This window comes from Bacillus rossius, chromosome 13, assembly GCF_032445375.1.
Source record: "Bacillus rossius redtenbacheri isolate Brsri chromosome 13, Brsri_v3, whole genome shotgun sequence".
Lineage (NCBI taxonomy): Eukaryota > Metazoa > Arthropoda > Insecta > Phasmatodea > Bacillidae > Bacillus > Bacillus rossius.
The window spans coordinates 6,584,514-6,601,048 of record NC_086340.1 but is presented as its reverse complement, the minus strand read 5'-3'; the positions used below and the strand labels follow the sequence as shown (position 1 = coordinate 6,601,048).

Below are 16,535 nucleotides of genomic sequence, written 5' to 3'. Positions count from 1 at the left end.
AGACTTTTATCTTGAGGATACAATTTATTGACACTTTTTTCCTTCTTCTTTGTAAATAATATGTTTTGACCCGTGTGCGTCTCAGCTCTTGTGTTGTTTATCATGAAGCAGAATTGGGCATTTGTACTGTTGAATACAAATATAACAATTTAAACGGTTTAGCCGACAAGCTGTTAGAAAAAATTTTTCTTTGAATCGAATTACAGTTCTGTAGACCTACTTTAGTAAGTGGTTCTAGAATGGAAGACCAATAAGTTACTGGTAAGTTTATTATACAATGTTATTTTATTCGTAAGTTGGTTAATTTTTTATTATATGATCTATTGTAAACTGCACGGTTCTGAATTCCAACTATTGCTCTCCCCTCTCTTAGTTTTTATTCATAATTTTCCGCCAGCATAAGCGCAAAGTGTGCGCGTGTACCTGTAGGGGTAATACTCGGATATCGCGGCTTTATAGAACGGAAAGATAAAAAAATCGGAAAACATGGTTTTCACACACTACACACGTTAATAAAGTTACTCTGAAGTGATAGTTCTGTAATTCCTACTAGTTAATAAAAATATTAAATTTTTGTATCCTACATTACAATACATACCTGTGCTTTCATGCTGCAGCTGCAATTCATTACTTCCCTGTTAAAGGACAATCGCAAGTGTAACAATCAATCAAAATCAATGTATGTTTTCCACATATTTCAGACATTCCTGACTTAACCTTGAAAGGATGGTTTCTTAATTCCTACTGGTTTGTGAAAAATAACAGTTTTCAGCTTAAATTACAATACCTATGTAATCACGTGATTGCAGACATTCATTGTTTTAACTTGAGGGTTTTAAATTTTTTTTTTTTAAGAACTTTAGTTAGGTAATGTAGATGTTGTAGTAATCTAGAACATTCCGCCATCTTGTAAATCTTTATTTATTATACTATTTTAATGAAAAATTTTTAAAAAATTATAAAAAAATGATATAGGTAGTCAAAATTTTAAAATAAAATTTAAAAAATATTATTTAATAAAATTTTAATTAAAAACCTACGCATCAAACACCCCACTCCTCTACATTACGAATACACCATCTAGCACTCCCACTCCTCTGTTACAATGACATAGTCATCGAACACCCTACTCATCCCTGTTACAATTTTTCGTTACACCGGATTCTTTAAAATAAATTTATTATCAAAATAAAAAATATATACCATCGTTGTGTGCCGGAGGCAGCCATCTTATTTAGTAGAGACCACCATCTTGATTTCATCTGATTTTTTTTGCTGGCTTCTTTGTGTGGGAAGGCATGCTGATGTGATTTTCCTTAATTTTTCTCCACGACCGAGGCTTTGTTTCACACGCTAGGCGTGTGTGTCACGGTCACGGGAGTGTGAGAAAAAGACACAAAATCGCTGCGTCGTGGGAACAGAGGTAAGCATTTCGTGGAAGCCTCTGTTACCATGCGCCGTGATTGGCTGAAAATTATGTCAGCGAGCCCAGGACACTGCCTGCACAAAGAAGGAAGGCTGTAAAGTTTAGTCATTGTCCGAGCACCGGGCCGAGCGGTCGTTGTTCGGGCGGCGGGCTGAGCGATGGCTCGTGGTGTATTATTTTTTTTATTTACAGTTAGTTTTTTTTGTGTTGTCGTACAATTTATAGTGTGATTTTTTTTACATAAATAAATACAAACAGGTAATACATCGAACTTTGCGTATAAATTTCTTCTTTCTTCGTGACCTGCAACCTGTATGTTCCACTCATCACCAAATTTGAGCTAGCCGGAGGTGGTGAGTGGTGACAAATTGTTCAGTTGCGTCATTCTGATCTTTAAATTCTTGCTGTTGGGCATCTGCCCCGTGGTAAGAAGGTTTCACTTTAAAGGTCCTTCAATCTCCTAACATCCCGCACCCATTACGTCGCTACCTTTTTTCCTTCAAGTTCGTCCCAGACATCACCGAGAAGGGATGCTTCTATCCCTCTGTCCTTTTACGAACCTTTTGTAGCTTACGCCCTTGATCTTTACTCCTACAAACTTCCTTCTGCAGCCTATTTATCGGCCCACCCCTATCCTGACAACCTAAAATAGCCTGACCAGCCTTTCTGTGTGCCTACTACCGTGCAACATGCCCCACCCCAGATTACCAGCCGTCAAGGACCGTCTCTGCGTTTTCCCCTTCCTTCTCTCCCTCCTCACATCACCGTCCGACTGTCCTCTGTTTGGACTTGACACCAGCTCACGCCCCTCCTTCGCCAGGAATGGGTCTCATGCTGCAGCAACACATCCCAGCGTCCGCCTGTTCAAGGACTTCTACGCTCCTGCCCGTACTTCCCGGGATCCTCCCCGGCAGTTACCCCACCCCACATCCTGCCACAGAGACCGCAGAGACAGCCCCACAGGGTGGCCACATTCTGGAAAGTCAGGGATTTTACTTTAAATCCTGGAAAAGTCATCGAAACTAGCCCCTTGCTCAAGTCAACTTCCATCCAGACCATGAAAGCATTTTTTTTTGAAGTTATGCTTATTTAGGCACGTTATGAAATAAAAGACGAGAGTGAATTTTTTACTGTGTACGTGCACCATGCAACAAAATTTACATAAACCCATACCTATAGTTACTTTCATGAAAAATTAGGGAACATACCAAATGTAACTTTATGGTAGTGAAATTACCCTGAAATATATTTGGTGAACTAAAATAGTCATAGTAAAGAGTAATTTCAAGTTTTAAAGATACTAATATATAGAGACCTGCAAAATTCGCGGATTCATTCGGTGATAGGCTAGAATTCAAACACACATACCTCTTAGATAATTTTGCTATTGGCTTACTGTTCATCTGGACGAATATCAACCAGTTATAAGCCCTCAACCAAGGAAGGATCGAATCACAGACAAACCAGCTGTGACGACATACAAGTCGGCAGCCAATGAACTTGCGTTATTTGCCTGAGTGTACAGGGGTATGTGCAGTCTATCCTGAAGGCCATCGATTCCGCGAATCTTGCAGGTCTCTACTAATATATGTGTTTGTTCCTTACAATCTCGTGTCAGGTTTCATAGTGCAGTGTGTAATAAGGAACGTGGTTGGAAGCTTGGCGGTGGACGGAGTAAGTGAGGTTCCGGACCTTGCCCCAGCTCGGGGTCGGTCCCACGAGGAGCCCCGGGGATGAGTGCCGGCTGCCAGCTGAAGCGCGAGGCGGAGCGCCTGGAGACCTTCCGCTCGTGGCCCGTGCCGTTCATGGACCCGGGCGCGCTGGCCAGGGACGGCTTCTACTACACCAACTCGGGGGACGTGGTGCGCTGCGCCTTCTGCGGGGTGTCCCTGTGGCAGTGGAAGGAGGGGGACAGCGCGGTCGCCGACCACCGCCGCGAGTCCCCGCGCTGCCCGTTCCTGCGCGAGCGGCCCGTGGGCAACGTGCCGCTGGGCGGGCGGGGCGACGCTCCGGGCCCCGCGCTGGAGAGCTGCGGCTTCAGCAGCCTGCACGGCAAGCGAGGTCCGTGCTCTCCCGTCGTCTCCCCGTTAGGCACACATTTATTCAGCAGCATGCACGGCGAGCGAGGTCCGTGCCCTCCTGTCGTCCCCTCATCAGCATCTTGTGGCACGGGCACACACTGGGATTTGATGTAAGTTTTTGGACATACGCCATTGCTAAGCTCATGTATGTCTGTAGAGGAAAACTACAAAAACCCGAAAGACAAAAAAAAAAATATTAAGTAGGTGGGTTTTTGTAGTTTTCCTAGTCTACAGACATACATGTGCTTAGCAATGGCGTATGTCCAAAAACTTACATCAAGTCATGCACTCACATTGCACAAATCTTTCAAAGATAATTAGGTACACATTGGGACACTTTTTTTTTTTTGAAAATATAATTAAGATGCAACTTCCAACAAGGAGGGGGAATAGAAAGAGACAGAGCGAGAGCGAATGCGTGGCACTCGAACGCGCTATTGTAAGGAACTAAGTAGAGAATAAGAAAAAAAATAAAGATCCTGACAGTTTGTAGTGTCGCCATATTTTGTTTCAATTTTCAATACCCCTTTTTGTATATTACAATTTAAGTTGCAGAAAAAATCATCATGTTTCATAGACACACAAATGTGAGTGAGTGACTTCTCACCCGCGCACCTAAGTACACGCACCCTTTTTTTTTTTTTTTTTTTTTTTATAGAAAATATAATTAAGATGCCTGTTTGTGTTGGTGAGGCAGGATGATAAGTGCCACACTTGCTGGTTCTTCTAGCGCGGTGTCGCCTCTGGACTGGGGCGCAGTCTTCTCATCGTGCGTAGGCCGACTGTGAGATTTGTTCAGTAACCATAACATTTTATGGCGAAAGAATAAATATAAAGGTGTAACGTAATGCAGGTCCCTTGAGTGCTGTATTGCATGTTTCATGTCTAAAATTTATTGTAGAAAGAGGCATTTCAGCCATTCGTACTCTTCTAAAATTATTGTTTAAGAAAAATCTGAAACTGAACTTGTACTCATCTGCACTCAGCGAATTCTTGAATGATTTTCTTAAACATATAACAAATGTGTGCACACTGTGTGTGTCCATATGAGCGGGGCCTTTAATTAAGTTTGATTAGGGTTAAAAGTACCAAAATTAAGTGAAAGCAAACAAGAAGAATAATTAAGAAATAATGTCATCACAATATTATGTGTGCTGCAGTGGCCAATGGGGCCAGTTTTTAAACACTAAAGTCCAAAGTTAAGTTATGAATAAATAAATATGTGAAAATCCAACATATATGTGTTAAGTCCCTTTTAGAGTGGAACAATCACTTCCCTATTGGCTGTGCATTTTGATTTTTCTTCTCGGTGTGATTTTAGAGCTAAGTATTTAAAAATTGGTCCCATTATAACACAACATTGCTATAGTTCTTTCAAACTTGATAATGTTTAGGCACATTTAATTTTGATATCTAATTTGTATAGTAGTTTATGAGAAATATTAATGCTTGAGTAGATACCTCCTCATGTAGATTTACCATTTTTTTTTGTTGAAAAATCTTTTTTTATAAAAGAAACCTGGACAGTATTTTAAATTGAAATAAGTTAACTCTGATAACTTGCTTATAGGTACAGTTTAGTACTTAAATGCTTGAATAAAATCTAAATGTATAACTGATCACAAAAAGTATAATTATAATATATATTTTTTATTGCTGGCTCCTAAATTCTATGCCTGGCTTCAAAACTTACAGAGATTTTAGGGAGGCCTGCTATATAATGAAAATTTAAGCTATTTATTACAAGTATATAAATTACTCTTTACCCTCTTTTATCACATAATCATCGCACACGCATAAACGTCGCATGATGTTTTTGGTCCCGCTATTAGATTCCGAGCGCTTTGTGTAGGTATCTTTTCCGTATATAACAATGTATTTTAAAGTATAAATCTAATATTTATTTGGAAATTACCTCTTACTTATTTCATGAACGGAAGTATGAAGTTGTCTGATGTGTAAATTTTCTTTTAAAGACGTTTTTAAACGTTATAACCTTTATCTGTTCGTCTGCGTCGCCGCAATGTACCGCTTATAAAAATGGAGCCAGCACTAGTTGGCATCATTCATGTTTGGTTATGTTGCTTTCCGTATAGAGCGCGCAAACATAGTCAAATATTGATATCTAGTCAATTGCATGCAACGCGTGCTCTCTGTCGAGTGCCGAGCTAAATACATTTGATGGCCTGCACTCTTTTGTGGTAAGTGTGTACTACAACGATAGTTATGCGTTAGTTCAAGCTCGCATCCACTTTTTGTTTTTTTCAATTTAAAGTTGAAGAAAGGTTTTTGTTACATGACTCATAAATTAAATTGTTCAACGTGCTCTTGTAAACTCCATTTTTAAATAAACATTCTTTCCATGAATGGGTTTTGTTTTTATGAATAACTTTAACCAACAAAAATTTTTTTTTTCCGCATAAACGTCGCACCCCTACTTTTCAAACTTGATTTTAGTATAAAATGGGCGACGATTATGTGATAAAACACAGTATTTGTAATGTTGTAGAATTAAAAATGTTTTATATTGATGGCTTAGAATGAAAACCTCGTATCTCAATTTTTGGACGAAAATACGTTTTTTATGTTTTTGGCTGGAAAACCTCGTATCTCACAAAATGTTTGGCTGAAAGAAATAAAATGTGCATCCTACTGCTTTCTATCGAGAAAAAAAGAAACCACGTATATCAGTAGCACTCCACATTGTGAAGAAAACCTCCTATGTTCGGTATGAGATACAAGGTTTTCATTCTAAGCCATCGATATGTATTGATACTACTTGTTTTGGGGTGGTATAAATTAAGGTACATTTGCAGTAGGCCACGTGACGGTACTTTGCAGTGGTGTACGACGTCCACTTGGGGGACCTGTCCCTGAGGACGCTGGGCGCGATCTGCGCGCCTGCGTTCCCGGAGTACAGCTCGTACGAGGCGCGCCTCTCCTCGTTCGCGGGCTGGCCAACCACGGCCAAGCAGGAGCCGGCCAGCCTCAGCGAGGCCGGCTTCTACCACACCGGTGAGCACGTGTGCCGTCGCAGCAGTCCCGAGTCCTTCGTCGGATTGTTTTGACGCGATAACGTCTTATAAGTCGATGAACGCCGCGCCGGCTGCACGCACGTAAAAGCATGACTCATTGTCACGTTCCGCCTGAGCTGGGCCGAGCGTGCAAGAACCGGCCAACCACCGTGCGAGAAAATCTTCCATGATATCAAACAGGTTAAGGCGGGCTTTTTTTAACTAATTTTTCGTGGATTATATTGAAACAAGTATTTAAATTAAATTTGCAAAAACTGTAAATAATATTTGAAAATTAAAAAGTATGCAATTTTTCATCAATGTTTTCTTATGACGTTATCACGTAAAATTATTGTCCGTAAAGCGACTTTACAGAGAAACCACCCCCACCTTTTTTTTTGTGTGTCATTACATCACCTATCGACAACAGTCAAATAGTGACAGTAATGTCCAATGACAAAGATTGTATGGTTTTATTCTAATGCTATTTTCGTTTTTAATACAGGAGATTTTGGTCTTTTTTTTTATATGAACTCTGTTTATACATAAATATATCTGTCTTATTCGAGTTTTTGCTTTCCCCAGGGCCCTGATGCTCGAAATCGTTCGACTTCATAGACCATTCGAGTCGAGTAGAGTGATGAACTCGCATACGACTTGGTGTGTTCGACATTTGCTATGCTCGAGGTGCTACTTGTCGCATGCGACTTACACAAAAGTCTTCGAGACGGAGAAGTCGAGTGGATTGTGGGAATTCGGAGAGAACTGTGAATTTGTCAGGATGGCTACTCTGCTCGTGTTCCAACTGGCCAATCAACGATCGCCGTTTCGTTTGTTGTCGTGTTTGGTAGGAAGAAGACAAACTCTTTATCAAAACATTTTTTTTATTTTGCCGTGTGTTCGTGAATGCCTAATTAATTAAAATGGTCGATTAGGTCAGGTCAGTTACATTATAAATACTTTCAAACTAAACTGACATCAAAAATAATATGAATTAGTTTTAATGGTTGTTCAGTTTTAAAGTATTTATAATGTAGCTGACCTGACCTAACAAACCAGGACAAAGGCTGAACAGTAGGAACTCACGTAATTTTTTTTTTACTTATTACTTGCGCAACAATATCAAAATAACAAAACATTAAAATTTGAAACGTTAAAAACTCGCCTAAGTTAGAGGCGGGTACAATTCCTTTGCCATTAGTAGAAAATAATGTCGTTCACGTACGTCGCGAAAAAAAAGAATTCATACTCGTAAACAAGCAACAAATGTGAATGCCGCATGAAAGCACAGGTATTGTGATGAAAATTAAAAATTCGATATCTCCTAAAGTATTTGGAATTTCTTATCTCCGCCGTATTTAATGAAAAGAGGAAGTTAAAGAGCACAGAATAAAAGTATTTTCGGAATTTAATTTTTTTTAAACAAATATCGCCCAAATATGAATATTAAAAAATTCGATATCTCCTAAATTATGTGGAATTTCTTATCTCCGCCGGGTTTATTGAAAAGAAGAAGTTAAAGAGCATATAATAAAAGTATTTTCGGATTTTTAGCATTTTTTTTTCCGCAAATACCGCTACTCTACATATTTACCAAAATTAAGAATAAGTAGCCTTAACTAGTGTTGTGTTTACAGTATTGTAATGAACATGTAGGCCTAACCATTAATGTTCAGTTTGGCGTTAGGGAGCAGGCTACATAGGCTAATTTTAATGTGGATACACACAAGACATAGACGTACACTTGAAACTAAATATGCCAAGTTATTACCACTGTCACAGGAACAAACCAAGCATTTTAACATAACTGAAATAGGCCTACCTATTTAAACCTGTATAATGCTTAAACAGGGGGTTTACTATGTTTATCTTTGATTAGCTATTTATTGTAACTGGTAACTTAATTCAGGTATGCTCCAAGGAGGGATAAACTGCCATTCTGTGTTAATGATGCTTTAGTGTTTGACTTCAGTCAATAATTATATTAAAAATGTACTACAGGCCTAACTGCCTTCTGCATAACATTGCACTCTGACAGCTAACGAACCATTTGTTTTGTCACCGAAACTACACATAAGCAAGCACATAAAGTTTCAACAGAAAGTGCAGTTGTACGAGAAGGTGCCGGCATAACCTCTTCCAGACTGCTAATAAGGTCTACGGCACACCGCTTGTTAAGACGAAACAACTTAACAAATTTGTTGTCGTCCAGTTCAAACGCATCCTTCCGTTCTAGGAATCGACGAGGGTTTCTAGCTGCTTCTATTTCAGCTAATTCAAGCTCTTCAATGTCCAAAACATCCAACCACTCCGCCATTTTCACTGTTTTCGTGACTTTTCGCATTCGTAATGGTTATCTCATTCGAGTTGGACCCCTCGGTTTCCATTCCGAACACTCGAGTCGCACACGAGTAAACTGGAACAGTTCGTGCATACCAAAGCATCAAACCGATCGGAAAAGACCACTCGGCTGGCAACTCGCATACGACTTAAAACTCCAGCATAGGGCCCCAGGTCGGGTGATCAAGTTGATAGGCCTGTGTGGATAATAGTTTCTTTTCATGCGAAGCCAATATCAAATTGAATGTTTTAAATATCCACAAAATAGAATCGGATTGTGAATATTGTTCTCTGCGAAGCTGTATTACACTTATTTTTTATAAAATATAAGTTTGAATTTTAAAAATCGTTTAGCTCTTGAAATGTTTGACCTAATTAAGTGATTAATGGATTGCCTTCTTGTGTTTTTTTTCTCTCGAGTAACCAACTTTGCTCGAGCAACACATTTGCAGCAGAAAAATAAATAAATAAATCGAAAATAGTTTCACAAGCGAATCTTAGGCTTCCAACGTTTTGAAGCTTCGCAAAAAAACGCAAGGCTTTGCACCAGAACCCGAAGCTTCAAATGAAACGAGTGTAGCGAATTTCCTGGTGGAGTCGGATCGAATGTTGGAAGAGAGCTCTGGTTGATTCGCTGAGGCCTCCTCGTTGATAAGTTCAGCTGTACAGTCGCCAGGGCCGGTGAGAGCAGAAGTGTTCTGTCGCAGGCAAGGACGACGAGACCGTGTGCTTCCACTGCGGCGGGCCGCTGAAGAACTGGGAGGAAGGCGACGTGCCGTGGTCGCAGCACGCGCTGTGGTACCCCAACTGCCTGTTCGTGCTCCGCGCCAAGGGGGACGTGTTTGTGAGGGAGGCCTGCGCCAAAGAGGCCTCCCTCTCCGCTGCCAAGGTGAGGAGCTGCCCGGCCGGTCCTACCTCGACGCTCCCGGACGCTCCACCGTCGGGAAGATGATCACCGGCCCTTCAACTGTGTTCTCATTGCACGGTTATTGCCCATAGGTAGGGACCAGAAAAATTCGCGTGTTCAGTGACCTCCAGGATGAACTCCACAGTTCTACGTACACTCGGTCAAATGCCACCCACTCATTGGCTGCTTGCTGTCTTGTGAGACGTCCCAACGTTAGCAGCCTGTGATTCGTATAAAGCTTTGGTCGGGCGTTTCTCACTGGCCCGGAGTCATCCAGGTGAGTTGTGAACCAATATCAGAGGCAGCACCGAGGTATAACGATTTGTATTTTAGCCTATCGCGAAATGAATTCGCGAATTTTTCCGGTCTCTACCCGTAGTTTCAAGGCTTAGTCTCATGTGCCACGTTGGTTACTCATATTTTATCATTTGAGAGCTTTTCCCATACATTTATCATGATAATTTTCTTGCATTTTATGTTTTATATCATATTTTATCAACAGATATTTACTAAATATTATCTGATAGCTGGGGACAAGATTATACGGTGAATTACAATTAAACCAAAATGCAAGTTAATGCGAGATATATCTCCGAAATGGTCAAAGAATTAAGTAGCATTTAACCAAAACTTGATTCAGATCTTAAAAAAAAAAGTAATCTTTAAATGTTTTAAAATTAAAGAAATGTCTATTTCTGGACAAAAGATTTTACCCAAGTGCATGGATCAGAAAAATTAACTTAATTTTTTTATTGTTCATCTCTTATTGAATCACTTTTAAACCGCAAGTGCTCACTAATTTATTTTTATTCTGAATGTATCTGTTTTGACCAATTTATTACAAATTTTTTTATTGTAAAAATGCAACGTATAAATAGTACCACTGTTTTGTTGAGTATGTTTTCCAAAACTACGTGTATAAAAATAAAAGCAACATCAGAATTGTCTGTTTTAAAAATGAAATTGGACGAAATTAGAGCTGGGCCGATCACCTATTTTTCCGATCATGCCGATGCCGATCATCTGCTGCCGATCTTGCCGATCTTCTGAGCCGATTATAGCCTTTCAAGTACCTCTGATTACATGTTGCTTTTGACGGATCACTATAAACGGTGAAGTATTCCCAGACAAAACTACTTTTCATTGACATGATTACTTAAAAATCACGACATAAATTTCACGGACTAGCGATTATACAGGTAAGCCCGGAAGGTCTTGTCAAGCTTCTCAGACACCAGCGTGCAGCTGGGTTAAGGCCAAGGTCATGTGACGTAACATCTCCCGAGGCTTACTGCACCTTGGCAGCAGATGGATAAAAATAGTAAACTCCCCATTATTAGTGTTCATTGGGACCCGATGCCCGGATAATTGAAATTCTGTAAAAAAAAAAAAAAAAATAATAAACCCGGATAATCGGTTAACGGTAAGGGCCGCCTTCGAATTGTTGTCTCGGCTTTAAAAAATACGGCACTGCCTAGCCATTAGTTCACTGTCATTTACAGCAGCCGAAGAGAGAAAGATAAGATCGTGCTGACCTTGTACACATAAATTTTGGGTAGCTCCCCACCCCCCTCCACCCCTTCGACCAGCCGAATGCCAGACAGACACATCACTCGCCAGGCGCCTGCCGTGCGTTGGCGGGCGGAAAGTAACTCAGCAGCACGTGAAACAACATTCGAACAAACGGGAGACCGGAAGCAGAAGTCAGGACATCTCCCTCAAGTTTAAAGAGTGACAAATGTGACAGTTGAAAAGGGGGGGGGGGGGGGGGGGGGGGGGCGACACTTAGGGTCGGTACAAACAGCGTTGCAGATTTTGGGCCCACGCAATGGCTTGCATTGTTTGCCGGCCGCCGGCCCGCGTGACGGTTAATTTTAAGCGCTGACAATTTTAGCTTCTCTTTTTTTTCTGCACTTTTAAATCGTCCCGGATTATCCGATTCCCGTATTAGCGCGTCACGGATTAACGAGGTTTTACTGTGGGAAACAAAACTCTTCATCAACCAGGTTTTTATACAAAAGAAAGTTAAGCTCTATTTCCCACTAAACAGGATAAGAATATTAATTTCGCTAAACAAAACTTTCAATAGGCCATATTTAGCGAGAAAAAACTAAATAGATGAATTCCCGAAGAGTAGTTCTTTACTAACCACAAAACTACTAGCGCCATTAATCCGTACGAATTCCGTCGCGCGACGCGCGTCACTCTAATCTCTGGCGTCACATAACCAACCTAAACAACAGTCGCCATTCGCCATTCCGGTAATATTAACCGTAAATGGTAAACAAATACATAGTTTTCGGTTCGTAAATGATAAATGACTTTGCAAATAGTATAATGGAAAATTATTTTACCGAAAGTACCGTAAATATACGTGGAAATTGATACTTAGGTATGTAACTGTTCAATGTTTATAAAACTTACGGTATTTGTTTACTTCATTGGTATATTTTTTCGTGTGTGGTTAGTTTTAAATTATTAAAGCCTATTATTTTTCGATGAATAATCAAATTTTCTTCCCGAAAAGTACCGTAAACAAACATGGAAAGTTGTTAGGTATAGGTAATTATTCAATGTTATAAGTTTGCAGTAGGAGACCAATGATCGGCTCAAATAATCGGCTACGTTTTGCCAATCATTATGATCGGCAAAATTAACAAAATCGGCCGATTATTACGATCGGGGATCGGCATCGGCCCAGCTCTAGACGAAATATAAAACCATAAAATCTTGTTTGAACTAACAGCAGTCAAAAGCCACACAAGTGTTCATGACTACAATCACTTGTGTGATATTTCACATCACCCAAGTAACGATAAGTAAGTGTTGAAAAAAATGGACTCTAGATGCTAAAGAACTACCATGTAATAAGTTTCGAGGAAAATCACATATAAGTAGTGATCAGGATATAATCAAAGAGCCAGTTTGGCATGTGAGGCAGAGGTGTAAGTTGACGAGACCTCTGAGATGATAGTGCGCTTCGAGAGAAGCCTAAGATGTACATCAAGCTCTGTCCCTGCCCGAACACGCCCGAATATTCACCTTCGGCCAACCTCGGGATTTGTTTTATTTTTGCGCAGGAAAAAATGAATTCAAATATTAAAAGTGGTCGGTTAGGTTAGCTACATTAAAACACTTTAAAACACTATGGACGGTTAGTTAGGTTAGTATAGCTACATTAAAATAAACAGAGAAATATAAATATATATATAAATGAACCCGAGGTTGTCCGAAGGTGAATATCCCTGCGTGTTCGGGCAGGGACAGAACTTTATGTACATCTTAGGCTTCCTGCGCTTCGAACAGCTTGGTCACTGTCTAGGCCCTAGGGCAGTGGTTCTCAAAGTGTATGCAAGGGCATGCTGGCGGCGCGTCGTAGAAAACTTCCGGTTGCATCCTGGGGTTTTCCAGAGATATAGTTCAGATATAAAAATAACATAATTGCTGTATTGCCGTATTTACCCACGTATGGATAGCACATTTTATTTTAGTAAAATGTACTGCGATATATGCCATTTTTTTCATTTTGTGTAAAAAAAATTAACATTGCACTGTATGGTTAAATAAGTGCGTAAGTGACTAGTCTGTGTTGGTTTTTAATAAATATGTAAGGAGCAAGTATAAATTGTTTAGTCAAAATATCTCAGCGGTGCGTGTAAAGCATAGTGAACTGCGTCGTCAAGCTGTGACGGGCAGCTACAAGGGCGGCACTGGTAAGTGACGTGGCTATGTGCATTTCCCGCGTAGATAGCGCCGCGTGTTGTGAATTTCATATTTCATTCAGAGATTTTGGCGTGTTCCAAATGGCAGAATTGTTTGAGGAAACAGTAACACGCACAGATTTTCTTTACGGTGTATTTCGACACGAGTAACAATATTCATTGTTAATTAATCATTATTAGAAAATTGTCTTCTTTCTCTCTGCCGTTTTACCCCTTACGATATACCCTACTTAGAGTTGAGGTTTGAATTGCCAAACAAGTTTCAATTCTATTGTGTGTACTGTTTTTTATATATTTTTTTAAAGTAATTTTTTTTTTTGAAAGGAAAAAGTTTAATCGTACATTGATAGTATAACAGTTAAAAATGAGCTCATTTATTCAAAATAAGATATCATCTTGTCCAAATGTGAAGCTGAATTGCTTTTGTTTGTTTGCTTGCAGTAGCAGTTTCTTGAGGCAGGGAGCTGATAAGAGTGGAAGATGCATTCCTTCGCGCAAAGTTACTGCGATCGTGTTCTGTGTGCACCCACCTAGCGTGGCTCTGGCCAATCAGGAGCCGTGCGGAACAGTGCTTGTGACTTTGCTTGGCCACAATTTCGAGGAGTAATTAGGACACGCCGTATTCTGTCGTTTGCTAACATCACCAAAAATTACATAGGTATTAAGTTTTTATATTAGGATATCTTTTGCTTTCATAAAATAATGTGTGTGTGTGTGTGTGTGTGTGTGTGTAATTGTGTTTAACTTATTTAAAACTTTGCCTTGGTATGTATCAGTAACATGGTAGGAATTTTCACATTTTAATCATTATTAATTTTTGTATTTTGCAACACATCATTGCACTAGCATTTCACACTAGGCTGTAAATAGGTAGGTTTTTTTTTTTGTCCAGTTTAGCAGTTGTGGTGGTGATAATATTTTTGCAGCTTTTATCTGCAATTTTGTTTTTCCTGTTTAAATATAATTTTATGGATCTGAAGCACTGATTTATTTTTACTTCAAAGGAAAATTAAACACGATAAATTAATTAAATGGTAACATATAAACAAATGTCTTTATTTTAAAAATCATAGAATCTCTTACCCCCCCACCCCCTTTTTTTTTTTCTCTTTCCATTACCACAGTTCCACTTATTCATAATTGAATGAAACCATTTAAGAATTGTAAAACTTTATCAATGGAAATGGAATTTCAAGGGTGACAAAAGTTTTAAAATGTCAATCCTTGTGAAATTAGACATTGTTTTACTGAATTACCTACTAAGTTTTCTTTAACTCGCATGTGTTTGTAATATTGCGGAACTGAAATACAGTTTACCTGGTTGCTGTTCACAACAAAAATGTGAGAACTAGGTTCTAAATATGTAAAAATGAGCTAATTTAATCACTTTTTCTGCAAATACAGCATTGAAAAAAGAATTTCCACTTTCTTCATCAAATGTTTGGATTGGATTTTGCAGTTTGCAAAAAATGTTTTAAGATCAATATGTAGAGTAACTGGTTCTGGGAAATTATGCGAATGAAAACTGAAGTGTAATAAGATTACATAAAATCACTTTTTCCCCCCTCAAGATTAAATTAATAAAACCGACATTTTTTTTATAATTATTGTTGCTGACTAATCTAACTTTTTACTTCAGTATTATTTCATTTGTCTACTTTCCCAGAAGTCACTTTACTATATATTTACTTTTTTATTTTTCTATGTATTTGTTATGTGATATGGATAATTTTTTTTTAAAGTGATATTCAAAATTTAATTTTTTCTATTCAAACTCAACATTTGTATTGGAGAATAATTTGGTATCCAAATTTAGTTCCAACCAAAAATACCATATTTGGACAGGCCTACAAAATTTCCCTTTGCTACAAACAAGCAGCTTGAAAGATTATTTTTTTTTTTTTTAAGGATCAAAATGCATTGCTACTCACACCTAGTTGTGGGTAGGTCCTTTGGATTTTATAGTCAGTACTACGTATTTTGAACCTAGACTTATCTACTGTAGCAGACCTGCCAACTCTCACGATTTTGGTGTGAGGCTCACAATTTTAAGGTCCATCTCACACCCTCACGCCAAAATAGTGTTTCATCACGATTTTTTGGGGCCCCAAGATTTTGTTTGTAAATGTTACAAAACAAGTTTTACGAACGCTTACAGTAACGAGTTTCCATCAATACTCGAGTCACGTAAAGGAAGCAATTTTGCGTTTTGTAGCATGTGCCGTGCTGATTTTTCTATCTCGCATAGTGGAAGAGGAGACATTGTGAAACATGTCGCTACAAAAAAACACAACTAACACGTGAAGTGCATTGCTTCCAAAAAAAAAAACTAATTTTGCTGTGAACAGTGATAATGTTGTTACACGAGCAGAATGTTATTTTACATCTTTTTTAGTTGTGGCCCTGCATGATCACTACACGACAGCGCTAAATTATGTTCAACTAAATTAAATCTGCAACCTATAATTTGTTGAAATAAATTTTGAAGCAGAGACCATGTAACATATGTACAGGTATGTCACTTAAATTTAAAGATTCTCATTTGTTGTTTTTTATTTCTAACTTGTATTTATGGGCCTGAAAATTTTTATCGAGGATCTCATGATTTTTTAAATTTGAATGTTGGCAGGTCTGCTGTAGTTAATTTTATTCTTGATAAAAATATTTCTAACTTTCCCATACAAAGACACTAATGTAGTATCTACTTTGTGGGTTGTTATGGTGAAAACTAGATGCTAAGTATGTCTAATTTGACTTTTGATACTTTTTATTTGACAGGTAACTGAAAAATAGGCTTTTCACTCACTAAAATTTTGGCACAAGATGTGTTTATGCCCTTCTTAAATGTTAATTAGAAGCCATTATAGGTACTATGATTACCTGTAGGATTGCTTTCTTTGAATAGCATGTACCTATATGCTGAAGTCTACTGAAGTTATTCTTGCACAGAATGTTACGTACTGAGCATCGTTGAACATACATTTTTGATTCTCGACAACTGAATGGTTGGTTGGAAGGAAAAGAAGAAAAGAGACACAAGTTACT

At 38.8% G+C, this 16,535-nt stretch overlaps 1 protein-coding gene across 4 annotated transcripts; it reads left to right on the top strand.

The window, feature by feature from the left end:
* Nucleotides 1–11: 11 nt before the first annotated feature.
* On the top strand, nucleotides 12–14,140 carry LOC134538150 (baculoviral IAP repeat-containing protein 7-B-like). Of its 4 annotated transcripts, none has more exons than XM_063379194.1 (5): nucleotides 12–261; nucleotides 3,129–3,487; nucleotides 6,349–6,522; nucleotides 9,569–9,750; nucleotides 13,935–14,140. In XM_063379194.1, the coding sequence occupies exons 2-5, from the start codon at nucleotides 3,160–3,162 to the stop codon at nucleotides 13,956–13,958; spliced, it is 708 nt and encodes a 235-aa protein (XP_063235264.1). In that variant the 5' UTR covers nucleotides 12–261; nucleotides 3,129–3,159; the 3' UTR covers nucleotides 13,959–14,140. The 4 variants fall into 4 exon arrangements, with proteins under 4 accessions (XP_063235264.1, XP_063235266.1, XP_063235265.1 ...); XM_063379196.1 differs by having other exon boundaries at nucleotides 13,932–14,140; XM_063379195.1 differs by having other exon boundaries at nucleotides 3,085–3,487.
* Nucleotides 14,141–16,535: the final 2,395 nt, after the last annotated feature.

Excerpts from the sequence above, each read along its gene's own strand:
- LOC134538150 (XM_063379194.1), top strand. The coding sequence starts at position 3,160 with ATGAGTGCCGGCTGCCAGCTGAAGCGCGAGGCGGAGCGCCTGGAGACC. Across the intron at positions 3,488-6,348 it reads CAGCCTGCACGGCAAGCGAG|TGGTGTACGACGTCCACTTG; the intron begins GTCCGTGCTCTC and ends GGTACTTTGCAG. Across the intron at positions 9,751-13,934 it reads CCTCCCTCTCCGCTGCCAAG|CAGTTTCTTGAGGCAGGGAG; the intron begins GTGAGGAGCTGC and ends TGCTTGCAGTAG.